Source organism: Gallus gallus, chromosome 12 (genome assembly GCF_016699485.2).
Source record: "Gallus gallus isolate bGalGal1 chromosome 12, bGalGal1.mat.broiler.GRCg7b, whole genome shotgun sequence".
In the NCBI taxonomy this organism is placed as follows: Eukaryota; Metazoa; Chordata; class Aves; order Galliformes; family Phasianidae; genus Gallus; species Gallus gallus.
In genome coordinates this window covers 3,656,732-3,671,329 of record NC_052543.1, presented here as the reverse complement: position 1 = coordinate 3,671,329, position 14,598 = coordinate 3,656,732, and the positions used below count along the sequence as shown (strand labels likewise).

The window sequence follows — 14,598 nt, the reverse complement described above, 5'->3', positions numbered from 1 at the left end:
AGTCATGAACAAATGCAGTCAAAACAGCAAACACACCTAAACTCAACAATCGCTTTCTGTGGGGTACAATAGGGCTGTCTAGCATCTCCTCAAAACATCTGCAAGTTGAAACTAGACAGTGAGAGCATCCTGATTCCACGCAGCTCGTGGACTACAGGCTGTCTTCAAAATAGTTATTTGTTTTCAATAATGAGAGCAATAGTCAGCCTCCTTTTCCTCTCCCACTCCTACCTCCCCAGTTATAGCAAACTTTTGAGTTTCTTGACAGAACTCCTTCTCTTACCAACAACACAGGTAGCAGTCACTTACTGGTCAGTGATATTTCCTGAACATCCAGCCATCCACTGAACTTCCTGAAACAAGATGTCTCCCTTGCAGTCATGCACATGTCTTAGTATACGTGCAGAAGTCACTGAAACGCATCTATCACATCGACCAAAAAGGAAAAAACAACAGTTAAAGAATGCTGCAGTGCTACAGCTTTCTTTCTTGAAGCCAAGATAAAAGCTCGTTTTAGAGGCCAGTTTCACAGTGCATTATTCAAAATACACCATAGCAAATTTAGCTAATTTCATCGTGTACAGGGGTCATTCCTTGGCACCCCAAAGTCACAACTATTTCATATCAATGTCACTTTTAATTAATAGAATGGTGATTGGCTCACAGCACCTACATATGAAACAGCTCTCTGTTTAGCTCTGTTTGTGGCCTTGTACACATGTAGCATGTGTCATACTGCTCGTTTCCCAAACGTTGCATGCTTTGCTGTGTGATCAGTGCCCTCAGCCACCTCTGGCAGCTGAGCAACAGGCTGTCATCCCTTTGGCTTTGGGTAACACAGAATTCTAAAAATAAATGCTAACAGGGCTGCAGGATATGAAAGACCATAAAACGGAACTCAAGAACTTGTCAGAACCAGCAGGACGTGTTATTCTGCAGAACAAGGCCTCTGTGTGTAACAACAAGACATGCGGTGTGTATCTGCCCTGAAACTCAGCTGCTGTTACTACAGGTTGGACTTTGTTTTTTAACCAGAACAAGGACACTGCTCACTACCAAGATGATACAGCTTCACCAAACAGCCCGGATCATTGGGCTGGAGATGTTTACTCAGCAGAAGAAAACTCAGCTCATTTAAGAAAAAGACTGATCTTCCTCTGTTCCAAAACACAGAGCAGTGGACTGAGGAGCTTTTGGGGATCATTTTCTTCTGCATTTCTATTATCCAGTGCATTCAGCTATCTTAAATAGCTGCAAGGTGGGAAGAGTGTTCAGTTCCTCAGTACTAGCTTTTCTGCCTTGCATTCATTCTTAACCTCTCCCATCTCCTCACAGTGCAAGGCTACTTGCCAGCATCATCTGCATTCGCTATCCAACCCCCTCCGCCTCATTAAAGGAAGCTCGCTAATAGCAGAGCGAGCCGTTGATGAGTCAGCCCTCTCTGATACGGTGAGCCACGTTCTGCTGTATGCAGTAGCTTCCAGAACTCCCTCTGCTGTAGTCTTGTTAATCAAAACACACGTTGAGAAACTAAAGGCCAATGAGAGTTTCTTTTTCCCCCACTAAGTCTTCTTAAAAAATGCCTACACACAAATCCAGGCCTTTTACTGAGCCAAACAGCACAGCCTGCACTGCACAGTGCTCTCCAAGGAAGGCAGAGGAAAACAAAATACAAAGCCTTCTCATGGCAAACATGGCTCAAAACGGAAAGATTAGACAAAACCAGCTAGGTTCAACTTGCAGTTGTTTCCCATATCCAGGTTCTATTGCACAGAACAGAGGGAAAGCTTCAGGATGCTGTCTGACGCTGGCAGTGCAGGAGGGGGCTCCAGAAAGAATACGGCGTATCTCACAGATAAAAGCTGAGGAAGTGCTACAAAGGCTTCCACTTTATCTAACACCTCTGGCGATTGGCTGGAGAGCTGTTGCTACACAAACTCTGCCCGCTCCAGCTATGCACAACCAGCCCTCCTCTGCCACAGCAGACTGCTGCAGACACTGCCCTGCCTACGCAGCACCACCAAACTGCACTGCATTTCAGCACCCAATGGCCGTCTCCCCTCAGGCTGGGAGGAAAAGCAGTAAGTTTGCCCAAGAATGTACAACTCCCTGAAATTAAGCCCAGTGTAGGGCAGAAAACCTTTGTCCGTGGGAGTTTCGTGTGAAGCCATGAAAACTTCTCTCCTCAGTTGTTTCCAAAGCAACAGAACAATGTGGTTCCAATCCCTGCTGGTGTATTTTCTGATCAAAATCTTTTACAACAGCGTGACCACTGTAGGAAGAAAAGTGGAGAGAACAAAGAGAAGCGATTTCAAAAGGCACTGGATGAGATCTGGAAGCAAATTAACCCCCCTCCTAAATCCAAAGCAAACAAGAAAACCAATAAAATCAAAACAATCAAAACAAAACCAACAGAGGGCTTACAATTAAAATACCTCTCAAGTTTTTTTGCCCACTTTTATTAAACCACCCAACATTTTCAGCTTTTGCATATTAAGAGCAGTGCTGACAAGGCTGAGGGTCTGAAAGTCTCACCCCTCCCAGCATTCACTCTTGTCACCAACGGCGTGCATCAGCCCAGGAAAAAGCAATGGAGAAATACCTGCTGCCTAAGATGTGAAATGGGTGAGCTGACGTACCACCTCCTCTGCTCCTTTTCTAACACAAACCAGTGCTGAATTTGGAAGGAAAAAAAAACCAAAACAGAAGCATTCAATAAAATGAACAACTTCAGCGTTCAAAGAACTGATTTGCCTGAGCATGCCCCAAGCAGGCCATGGGGTTCAGTAGTATTCCTATTTATTTAAAAAAAAAGTTACCATTTAAGTAAATGATCCCAGGTGATGGGACGACCTACTGAGAAAACCATCCAGGAGTAATTAAAAGGAGTAAATTAATAAGGATGTCTGAAGAATTCACATCTATCAATTGTGTAATCGTGACAACCTCAGGTGCCATCTTCAAAACCAGCACTGATGTGAGACACCATACACGCAGACTTCAGCAGTAAAAGGGACTTAAAAATCCAACATCAAAGCACCCTTCATTTGTGGTAAATGGGAAAACTCTCTTCCAGTAACCAAAAGCAATGGGACAAAAAGTTATGAGCCCTTTGTCACTAGAGTGAATTGCAAGCAGAAAACACGAGGCGTGCACTTTTTGGCTTTTGCAACACACTGGAGTCACAAAATGAACTATTGCACGTGCAAACACACCCTACCAGTAGGCTACATCCTGCTTTTCTGCCTAATGCAAATTATCATGTTTGAATATAAAGAGTGGTTTGAACTCCGCCAATGCTAGAAAGATCAGATGCGTGCGACAGAGGCAAACAGCCAATCAGTGAGGCACTTCCATGTGACCCTTCTGTTTGCTCACTGCACCCACAGGACACGCAGGAGGAAGGAATGCTGGCACATGCCCCAGCTGCTCCCCTGCACTTGAGTGGCCGCCCCTGCGCAGGCAGGCACTGCAGCAAGCTCCTGTAGGAAACAGCAAACTGCATTTCTGAAGGGAGTCCAGTGATAAACACGACCACGAAGAACAGAGGCCAGTAATGTATTTTTTCCATCAATAATGCAAGGCTATCTTTCTTCAACAAGTTTGTATTTCTTCCTATTTTTTCAGCTTTGGATGAGGATTTTACACAGAAGTTGTTACTGAAAGAGGTATGAACAATTATTCTTCCCTGCAGTGTGGGCTGCAGTACCTTAGCCCCGTGTCTGTGGAAGCAGCACCATAAATGAAGTCAACTGTTTCCATGTCAGTATCAGCACACACACAGTAGTGTCACCCTCCCATTTAGGCTGTGCCAAGAGCCCCGTGGTTGGGAGCAAGGACGCACTGTGAAAAGGCAGGCTTAGCTCCTGCAGGGAAGGTGAGCTCAGCTTCACATATCACAACTAACCCGCAGTTCCCCAGCAAACAAAAACAACCCTCTCCCCCAAAAATCAAAACTAAAACTCTTCAACTCAAGTTTTTCACAGTGTGAACAAGCACCCGTGAGCTACTGCCTACCTCTGCCCAGAGAAGTGTATTTTGGCATGGAGTACATCCATCCCTTTATTTACTGCCTAGGCAGTTAGCACAACACTAGCTCCTAACAACTGCTTTCTGCAAAAGGATTGCTGTGCAACTGCTTGCTGAGGGCCTTCAGGATTTCTGATGTAAAGATTGCCTTAGACTGTAGCTCCATAGAGCTAATGCTGTCAAAGAACTGGTTTATAACTTCTCAGTACAAACTGCAAGCGACATAAACAGGCTACCAAATTAAACATTAACTTTAGTTTTAAGAAAGACTTACCTGTGTAAGTAAGCTATCAAGTACCCCAGTTTAAAGCAATATCCTACCAACCTCCATTAACACCTGCACTGAAAATACAGATTTTAAGGTAATTCCAATTATTTACTGCATCTTACCTTCCAGTGCCATCTCTAAGAAAATGCTAAGTACTTCTAAGGGAAAACATGTTCTAAATTTAGAACTATAAGAACTAAAAGCAATCAGAGTAACAGATTTTTTCCTGTTCCATGGCATAACTCTCAGGGTGAAAAAGCCAAAATCTGATCACACAAACCCAAGCAGCAGACACGTATTCTAGTAAGAAGTCCCCTTTTCATCTCCTCAGCAACCAATCTGCACAGGTCACGTTAACTACCTTTACTTTTTGAGACATAAAAACATACTGAACTCCGTAACACCTTTCTTCGTTCTTCCTTCTTTAAAGAGAACCACCCAAAAGATGTCTTTGCTTTTTTAACTGACAAAACGTCTCAAGAACATTTGTAAGGGATTGGCCTCTCTTTCTTCCTTTGTAGATGATGACCATTTTACCATGCCCAGGATGTTTTATACAACGAGAGAACAGATTATTTTCCATGGAAGATGAAGTCTGTAGGACAGCACTGAGGATAGCAGCTGTATCATTCAGTGAACAATATGGCATCTATATTTAACACAGCAAAGCATAAAACGGAAGTAGAGAACAGAAGTCAGACTGGAATTTCTTCTATACTCTGGAAGCTAAATGCAGCGTGTTCTGGAGATAGAAAGATATAGATGTGTCCAAGTTTTATTAAAGAACACACCTTGACAAAGCCAAGTCCAAACATATACATCTGAAACGGCCACTCAGGAGTGGAAAAGCAGGAACACCCCAATCACACTTACTCTAAGAAAGCTGATGTTGAAAACATTGTAACTATCAGTAGAGCTGCTTCAAACGCTAAATACTGCTTTTAAAAACATGGGGAAGATTAAGCTTTAAGGGGAAAGATACTGAGGAATACTGAAAAAGTTACAGCATCAGCTCCATGTTTTACAGAGACGTAAGTTGTACATTAAAGGTTTATTTTCTCCTGCTCTGGTTGCAGTGGATTGTAACTGCTAAAAGAAAACGCAAGCTGCAAGTACATAGAAAAAGAATGCACGGAGCATGGCTGGTAGCTGGGGAGTTAGAAAACTTTCCATGCCAGGGAACAGCGAGTCCTCTGAAGGCATCATTGGTTGGTTGAAAATCCTTTGGCTTCTTCCCTCAGCTGTAAATCATTTCATGCAATCTACTCGCTAGCACGCTGTACTTGTGATTGTGCCAGCCTGGCTAACCTCTGCACAGCTGCTCTCAGCCTGACACCCCCACAGACCCGGCTTTAACATCACCATTTCTCTTTCCTGAGAAATCCTGGGGCTGGGGGGCAGCAGGGGCCCCATCCACAGCCTCAGGGGCACCCCCCAGCTGGGACCTCGGCCAACCTGGCCAAGGAAGGAGGAAGGAAATCCAGGGAAACATAAACACTATCGCTAAGCAGCGGCTCACGCAGTCGCACTGCTGATTTACTTCTTTCTTTTTCAGAGAAGTGGCAAAGCATTGTTTCTTTCAGAGCCCATTTTATGCTTGGTTCCTTGGTGGTACTACAAGCAAATGGGAGGGAGAAAAAAGGACCAACTAGGGAGCCGGGTCTTCGCCTCTGCCTGACTTGTAGTTGGCAAGCAGATTAGAAAACTTGTGCAAAACAGGACATACCTGCCCCTTGCGTAACCGCCTGCCCGGACCACAAAGAGCTCCTCTTGCTCCACGGCTCCCCGGAGCTTTTAACACTACAGAGTGCTCTTACCTCTGCACGCCTTACTGCTTTGGTTTCTGATTTCCTACCTTTTCCTCAATAAAGAAAGAAAGAAAAAAAAATCAGATCAAATCAAATACTTTAAGACAAATCAGCCGTTGTTATACTAACATTGCAGTAGTACCCCCCTAGTTGAGTATGCCAATTCCACACTTAAGTGTTTAAATCAAGGACCTTCTACACAGCAGTTATCTACACTGAGATGTCAGACATCTCTGCATCCAGAGAAGCCTTGATTTCAAATAAAAATAAAGTCAAAGCCTCCTGGTAGGAATTTTTAGAAATTTCTATTGGACTGTGCTATATTTGAGTCAGAGATTTCATCTCTCCAGGGCAAATGGATTGAGTCCAAATATATTAATGCATAAGCAAATCATTCTGTTAAGCAATATCTGAAGAAAGATATGAACATATAATGCCTCCAGTATGAATGACTGCTGCAGCACAAACAGTTTTTGTGGGGAGCAGATCAATCCAGCATCGTGAGAAATATTTCTGCTTTACTGGGAGGTGTGGGAAAGGGTCACGAGGGTATTGAGTGTTCTTGTTTTGCTTTAAAAAGCATTTAAGTGTTAACACTTACTTGGCTTGGATGGCAACAAAAGAAAAATTATACAGGATGATTGTTTTTCAGCAGAATCATAGGAATTGATGTTAGAATATGAAGTGAACTGCCTTAAACCTCTCTGATGCTTAAGATCTACTCCATGTCATCAGAAGCAAATGGATAATATTTTTGTCATTTCAAGGCTGTACACAGAACTACATCACTGCAATTAAGACCCAGCTATCTAACAGCTGCTCTGTATTAACCACCAGCAAGCAGGCCATTAGTCAGCAACAAACACAGGCTAAAAACCCATTTTTCATTGGGGTCTTACACTAATGCATTTTACTTTTCTGTTTCCAGGGAAATAAATTTACTTGCTGTTTCATTCAGCCACTGTGCTGAATACATGAATATACACAAATTTAAATAGCTTAGTAGCATGACCAAGCCTTAAAGAATTTACGTCCTCATGATCTGAGCAATATTCTCACTGCATAGTCATGTCTGAAAATTATACTACTGTGCTTCATGGCAGTAAAGTGACTACAGCAGCCAGACAAGGGCCAGTTTTTAGAGCTTCAAGTTTCAGAAGCCTGTTGAGAACCCACAACCCTTGTTTGGCCAGCTAGCTCACTGTGTTACTATTTGAGTACCGTTGTGCTTGGTCCAGCTGGATTGCAGCTAACTAGTGATATGCCTTCTGAACATAGCAGTACCATACCCTTAGGCCCCTAGGACCTTTAGGAAGAATGCCCACACACTCAAGCCAAACAAGCTATTTTTGTGATACACAAAATGGATGACAATGCACCTGCAGCAGCAAAATGCTGGTTTAAAACATCACCTGTCTTCAGCAAAGAAACACTTAGTGATAGCTTCCACACTCGTTCCTAAAACGTGCTGCTCGAATCGTATTTCAAAGGTGCTTCATACATAAAGCTGTCTTGGGATAAGAACAAGAAAGCATGCACAGGGAAGAGTGACATTAGGTGGGGGAGGAGAAGAAAACAGTGAACGATTACGTAACAGCTGTTTTTTTGCTTCAGGAAGCAATTGGTCTCTCATTTTTCCTCCCTGCTTTATTATAGTTTTCTGCCCTCTCTCACTGCATTACAGGGACGGAAAGCGTACAGAACATGCTGTCAGTTTAACAGCTGCAACGAATAGCATGGAAGAAGTTAGGGGCATCTTTTGGGTTCCAACAGCGGATATATATTAACTGAAGCACAGAAAAATAAAACTGTCAATCTAAGCAACACTAGTCCATTAGTGTGTATGTGCACAGATCTAGCACATACAGCTGGCTAAAAAGACAGACATGCTGCTTTACCTATAAAACGGTATGAGCAGACTGCAACAGTGTAGAATTTAAACTACCCTTAAATACGTGCAGCAAAACCAGCAGAAGATGAAACCTTTACACATCAGAGGAGACAACACAGGGCTAAGCAGCTGCTAGAAGATCAGTGAACAGCTCTGTCAAAAAACAGTAACAACAACAAGAAGACACAAAAACCCAACCTCATAGCAATGGAAGACCTAACGGGCTGTGCTGTGTATACTGTTGCCTTTGCAGTTTCTTCATTTTCCCCCACCCATCTTCATTCCTGGGACTGTTCACCAGCCTGGCTGCTACTGCTTTGCCATCTGTTTTCTGTCTGCAACACTACAATTGCAATGCAAAGTTGTACAACTGACGCCATCGTCTGGCAGAACGCAGTATACCACTTAGTGGCAGCTATTGTAATGTAAATACGTTGGCAACTTACAGCATACAAAAACCACACGTTATAACTGTTGACAGGCCAGGTGTGCTCACTGAAACATTGCATATTTTCAATACATCACGCCAGTAGCATATCTAGATACAATATTCCAAACAGGTGATTCTTAAAACACAAGGGAAACCACGGAATTGGCAGAAAAAAGAGAACAGAACAGAAGACAAAGAGGATGAAACTGAAGACTGCACAAAGCTACTAAGGATCCCCATTTGAGATACTGTCAAATATGCCATATAGCTGAGACAAGTTATTAGGAAAGCTATTAACATCTTAAAATTTAAAATGTGTTACCTTCATTTCATAAACATGTACAAATCCTTCTTAAAAAGCACAAAGCTGTCTTTTGAAACAGATATTTTAATTAAGTGATTTAATACAGCAGTCTTCATTCCTATAACGCTCCAAGGACCTGAGCCATCTGATTTAAGGTTTCAGGACAGCAGTAACTGTGAGTGAATCAAGTCAGCCATTTTGTGTAAGCATCAGTTCTGATGCACACATCAGTGCAGATTTACAAGGAAGATTTTCTAGTTGTTCTAATGCTTAACATAGCCTCTCCTAACTACCTGGAACAAACAAAGCAGACATTCTTTGGTATGGTAAAGGTGAAAGTGAACTGAACTGAACTGTCTTTCAACCTTCTACAGCTGACCTGCATGACAACCTATGTAGGTTGAAATGTACAGCTGCACAAACTCTACCAACCCTGACGAGCTGAGGGCAGGTGCCTAATACTTTCATCCCTCTGCAGATCCAGGGCCTTGCTGTGTCTATTTCTTTATGCCTAGCAAATGACACAAAAAGAACAGTTTTAATTGAAACCATATATACTGCTGTAAGTAAGGATAGGCTGGAGAATTGGGCCCATGTGGACCGAATGAGGTTCAACAAGGCCAAGGCCAAATGCAAGGTGCTGCACTTGGGCCAGGGCAATCCCAGCTGTTCACATAGACTGGGGGAAGAACTCCTTAAGAGCATCCCTGCAGAGGAGGACTTGGGGGTCCTGGGTGGATGAGAAGCTGGACATGAGCCAGCAGTGCGCGCCTGCAGCCCAGATGTGGCTCTAGGCAGGCTGGTGTGGTGGTTGGCAACCCTGTACAAGGCAAGGGGGTTGAAACTAGATGATCTTTGAGGTCCTTTTCAACCCAAGCCATTCTATGATTTTAAGTAAGATATCATTATGTCTTTAAGATGCACTATGCCTGGCAGTTAACCATTGTAAATCTCTGGATTGCAGTTACAAAAACACTACAGGAGAACTGCAGTGCCACAGTAATTCTTACTCAGGAGAAAACAGAACTGTAGAGAAGCTGTAAGGCAGCACCCTGCAGAATGCAGCACCTGTTACAACCCAGAGGGCTTTCCAGCCTCAGAAGGAGGATCACGTGCCACAGAAAAAGAGTTCAATCCAAGAGCTGTGTTCACAAAGCAGCATGACAAAACAGGGTGCTTCCATATTATTTTTTTTTTTTACAGCTAACAGAAGACCTTTGACAGCAAAATACCTTTAGAAGGCAGAAAGCAGTTCTAATGTGAAAATGGACTCTAAAGAAAGAGAAACAGAAAGAAGATAATTCAGGCTAGCTTCACACAGCATTGGAAAGTACACAAAAAAGCCCTTCAAAACACAGGACTAGAGAAAGAAAAGATTTTCTCCTCCAGCTGCTCATAACTTTGGCTATTTGCTTTTCAATCTTCTGCCCTCAAACTTTTCTTTCAAGATTAGATTTTATTTTATTTTTTTTAATTTCTTATTTCAGCAGCACTAAGAGTTCCTCAATCACTGACCTGTCATTTAAACCCAGAGACAGCCAGCTACCCTCCTTGTTTCCTAATGCAATGCCTGGCAACTGCAGTCTTTGTATTCCTGAGACCAGGAAGAGCCGAAGGAAGTTACAACAAACCCTTGTTTTAAGTGGTGGACCCTGGCAAGATGAAGGTTAAGTGTTGTGACAGAGTTCTTACAAGAAATTGCATTGCACTTGGAGTCAAATCCAACAAGGCTCATTGGATACAACTTGGTATCTACCCACAGTCCTGAACAAGTTTCTCTTATTACTCTGAATTCTTGCTCAGCACGCTGCTTTCAACCAAAGACAAAGGACAAGGTGATGCATGTAACAACTTGTACCATATACAAACAAGTATTTGGGCATCATGGTCTGCAGCAAGGTACAACTGGTTTTAAATAAAAATTCCAGGAAAGAGAATGAACTAGAAACAATGGGAGACACTCCAAATGGCACATACTGCAGTTCCACAACCTTTCACAGATCATTTGACTGCACAAATTGCTCAGTCCCTAGTTCAGAAACATTGCTTTAAACCATTTCCTTGTGATCATCAGGTCTCTCACACAATAGTTTACTGATACTGTGTTTCTCAGCTTGAGAGAGATGGCTTCCAAGACTATCAGAACAGGAGCATATTTGCATGTTAGACTTAACTGTAAATTTAATGGAAACAAGATGTCCACTTTATCTGCTTGCTACCAAAACTTAGCTTTAAACACCAAAACCAACCTTTTTTTTTAAATAGATTTTTAGTAGTAGATTTGTTTGGCTACCTTTCAACAAGACTTAATATAGACTTAGACTCTGTGCATACATATTTGTCATGAAATCAAAAGTGACCACAGGATAGCAAAATGGAATACTGGATTGTTTTAAAAATGAATGCTAGACATGGAATCTCCCTCAAACCTTATCTGAAGACTATTCTCAGTCAATTCTTTCACGCACTCTTGAAAACATGTCCCAAATGTTTTATCCTGTAACAGTTCCACTATGCATACATGGTTTCCTCAGCTGGAAGCACTGCTACTTCTCTCACAAAAGCTATCTTAGTGCATTTGTTAGAGCTCTCTTAGAGCTTTTGTTCTGACTTATCATTGTAAGAAGGCATGCTTCTGCTGAGGCATCCCAAGGCATGCTTGAGAATTACTTTAACATGCCCTTTTCGATTACTTTAACGTGCCCTATTTTCTTGACCACCAGCCTCCCACACGGAATAGATTTGAATCTTTGTTTAATCCTAACGCTGCTATTAGTCACCATCCTACAGAGGAGTGATCCTTCCTATGTTGCACAGAAGACTGATGAATCTGTCACAGTTGATCCTTACATTCGGCCAGTCCGTGCACAGCAAATGACACCAAGTGACTGTCTCCAGGAAGATCACATACATGCTGAAACATGCTGTAACTTCCAAGACAATTAGCCAAGAGCCAACACCTTCATAACACACTGTATTCTAATGCTGCCGTGACTCTGCAGCATATATGCTGAGTGGATATAAGAACACAACCTCACACGTGAAAATATCATTCAACAAGCATACAACACCAGCAGCATTTGTCCTTATTATTTATTAATGTATATACACAATTTAAAAGTAGAAAAATTATCTCTGTGAAGAAGAAATAGAAACCTACTAATTTAATAGGTTTTCCCAGTTATATACACATTTTCATAAACTTCTGGTAAACATTTACTCTGAAAGTAGAACATTCCAAGAACTTGTAAAGGAACCTCCAATAGGATCTCTATTACATTCAGCTGAATATAGGTTATGTAAGTGTGGATCTGCCTGCTCTTCTTCAACCCAATGCAGCACAGGGGTCCAAGAACACAGCAAAATCATCCACTGTTTCTTTTTTAAATGATCCACTTCTTAGTAAGTACACAAAGAAGCAAGTCACATTTAAGCCATATAGAAAAAAATCCAAAACAACCAAAACCCAAAGGACTTATTGCATTGACATAATAAATATGTAGCTATTTAGAAATGATATTTAAGAGTCTTTTACAGTATTGTTTCCTGTTAGATCTTTGAAATACTAGAGCTTTGAAGAAGTTGCAGAAAAATGTCTCTTTCAAAGAAGAAACACGAAACATCAAAACTTATTGTTTTGTTTTCATTTTCCTTCGTGCATCCTTATGTTTCTTCCGGCATTCCTGAAAACATTTCAATTTTAACACAGCATTATCAGAATTTGTCAGTCCACCCACTTGTTTTTTCCATGCAGTTAAGTAACCAGTCCTGTGCAATACAGGCTTTCAATCATTTACCCAACTAGACACAACAACATGAAGTTACAAACACAACTAGGTTAAAAAAAGATTAGTTTCCTGATATGATGAAGTTTCCTGTCCTTCTGAAGTTCCCAAATTCATTTTTACTGCAAATTAGGCAAATAAACAGCCCTGTTCCATTCTCATGGTGAGATTCCAGCTACAGTTTTCAAAAAATAGTTGTTTAAATACTCACCTCAAGCAATAATTTACGTCTGTCTTCCCAGCTATCTTTTTCTTCATTGAGGTTAACTGATCTACAAAATAACTTGGGTCCCTCTGCACAGAAAAAATTAATATGGTTAAAGCCACTGGAATATGGTATACTTCCTAAGTCTCATGCAAAATAGAGACAGTAAGAATCCAAAGGTCTTCTTCATATTCCACCCATAACCCCGCAACATAGCTGACTAAAAACAGATTTTATTCCTTGCAGCTTTGCATGGTAGGAAAAATGAAGGACAGCTGTAGCTTTCCTTACTGTGCTGAAATAAAAATTGCAGCAAACCAGCAATCCTTACATTAACAGCTCAGCAGCATGATTCTGTGCCTATCAAAAAAACTTATGCCTGCTATGGACTCAGAGCCTGATTTTAACACGTACTGTAAGGCTATGATAAAATAACTGCATTAGGAACACAGTAACTTTTGTACATTTTCCAAAAAGAAAAATTAATAATATTCATTTTTCTGAGACAAGTTAAAGTTGCCCTAATAATCAACTGCATAAAATACGAAGAGCAAATCTATTTTTATACCATAGAATTCATTACATTCACAAGAAATAACACACCACATTGTTTAGTATCAAGAACTATATGGGTGTATGTGGCTGATAAGCATACTGAATACTCCTAGTAAGAACTGAAGCACAGAAAAAAATCATATATATGCTTGAAAGGAACCAAATACCCAGCTAATTGATCAAATGATATTTGTAAGCTCTAAAAAACCAGCAAAAAATTAGGCAGCAATCTAAGAGTGTCAAATAACAGCTCAGCATTTGGATTCCATAGTTTCTTTTGGAACGCACTACCACTACCCATATCACAGGAAGTGAATGAAAGTTGTGAATTTTCTTCCTCTTAACATCTCATGTGTATTTAAGCTAGAAACCATTAATTAACTAGGCAATATTTATTCCTCTTCAGTTGCAGTAAAGAGATTGGAAGGGGGAGAACAGGCAAATAAACTGTTTCACCTCTTAATCGTTCATCATCTTTGAAGAAGAAGAAAAACCTAGCACTTCCTGACTGTGGTAAAGGGAGAAACCTAGGAAAACACAAAGAAATGTTAACACCACAGAATTTAGTCTCAATTTCCATTAGCATACATTAAAGCTGCAGTCCTTCAAAGAAATAGCAGTATTGAAAAACAACAGTTCTCCACAGAAACTAAACATAAACATTTCCATACAGAAGGCTAAGAACACTTGAAATGTATTGGACTTTTGGCCAAAGCCAGTACCCAGTCAAATACTCATGCAATTAACTATAAACTCAATTTTAATATTTAACTTCAAGTCTAGTAGCAACATTTTTTAATATTATGTTCTGTGCAGTAAGGAGTGGGTTCTCTCAAAAAAAACCTCTTGGTTAAAGATGCACAGTGAAGGTGTTGGTTATCCACACTTATGTTTGCTGCTATTAAAATTCATCTACAATCAACTACTACCAAGAAAACAACAAATACAAAGAGAACTTGCATTTCTTTCTCTCTTTCACTCTCCGTTGCCTCTGGTTCATCATCATCCTCAGAGCTGCTGTCTTGGAAACGTGGATCTTCTTGCCACTTGACTTTTATAGGTTTTATTGCTTCAAATACGTAGGGCTCTGCAATAATAGCACAAGAAACAGATTACTCTTTTCCTTGCCAGTAGACTTCTACTCAAGAGTAAAAAAGTTATTGGAAAATAACAGACCTGAGCAGTACAAAAACTCCCTCCATATATTTTCCATGACCCTATGGGCAAGTATGAACATAGTTTGCTTTTTCATATGTTATAAATCCATCCTCAAAACATGTCACTACTATCAAATACTGCACAGAAGAAAAAAAACACCAAAGT

At 41.0% G+C, this 14,598-nt stretch overlaps 2 protein-coding genes across 14 annotated transcripts in view; both read right to left on the bottom strand.

The window, feature by feature from the left end:
- LOC121106646 overlaps positions 1–6,084 on the bottom strand; it is a 28,322-nt gene extending 22,238 nt beyond the window's left edge. Inside the window, exon 1 of the mRNA XM_046900112.1 lies at positions 6,024–6,084. The gene's annotated coding sequence lies outside the window, so the exon portion shown is untranslated. The remainder of the gene's footprint in view (positions 1–6,023) is intronic.
- The window catches only part of NOL8 (nucleolar protein 8), a 29,367-nt gene that overhangs the window by 3,074 nt on the left and 11,695 nt on the right, over positions 1–14,598 (bottom strand). For 5 of the 13 annotated variants that reach the window (XM_025154670.3, XM_040646630.2, XM_040646629.2 and 2 more), the window contains exons 14-19: positions 14,236–14,362; positions 13,732–13,802; positions 12,727–12,809; positions 2,603–2,674; positions 2,141–2,272; positions 310–423 (exon numbers count right to left, since the gene is read on the bottom strand). In XM_025154670.3, the coding sequence (XP_025010438.2) occupies positions 2,246–2,272; positions 2,603–2,674; positions 12,727–12,809; positions 13,732–13,802; positions 14,236–14,362 (380 nt within the window). In that variant the 3' untranslated portion in view covers positions 310–423; positions 2,141–2,245. Of the gene's footprint in view, positions 1–309; positions 424–2,140; positions 2,273–2,330; positions 2,675–11,809; positions 12,414–12,726; positions 12,810–13,731; positions 13,803–14,235; positions 14,363–14,598 lie in introns of those variants that run through there. The other 8 variants (XM_025154668.3, XM_040646627.2, XM_025154667.3 and 5 more) reach the window with 4 other exon arrangements.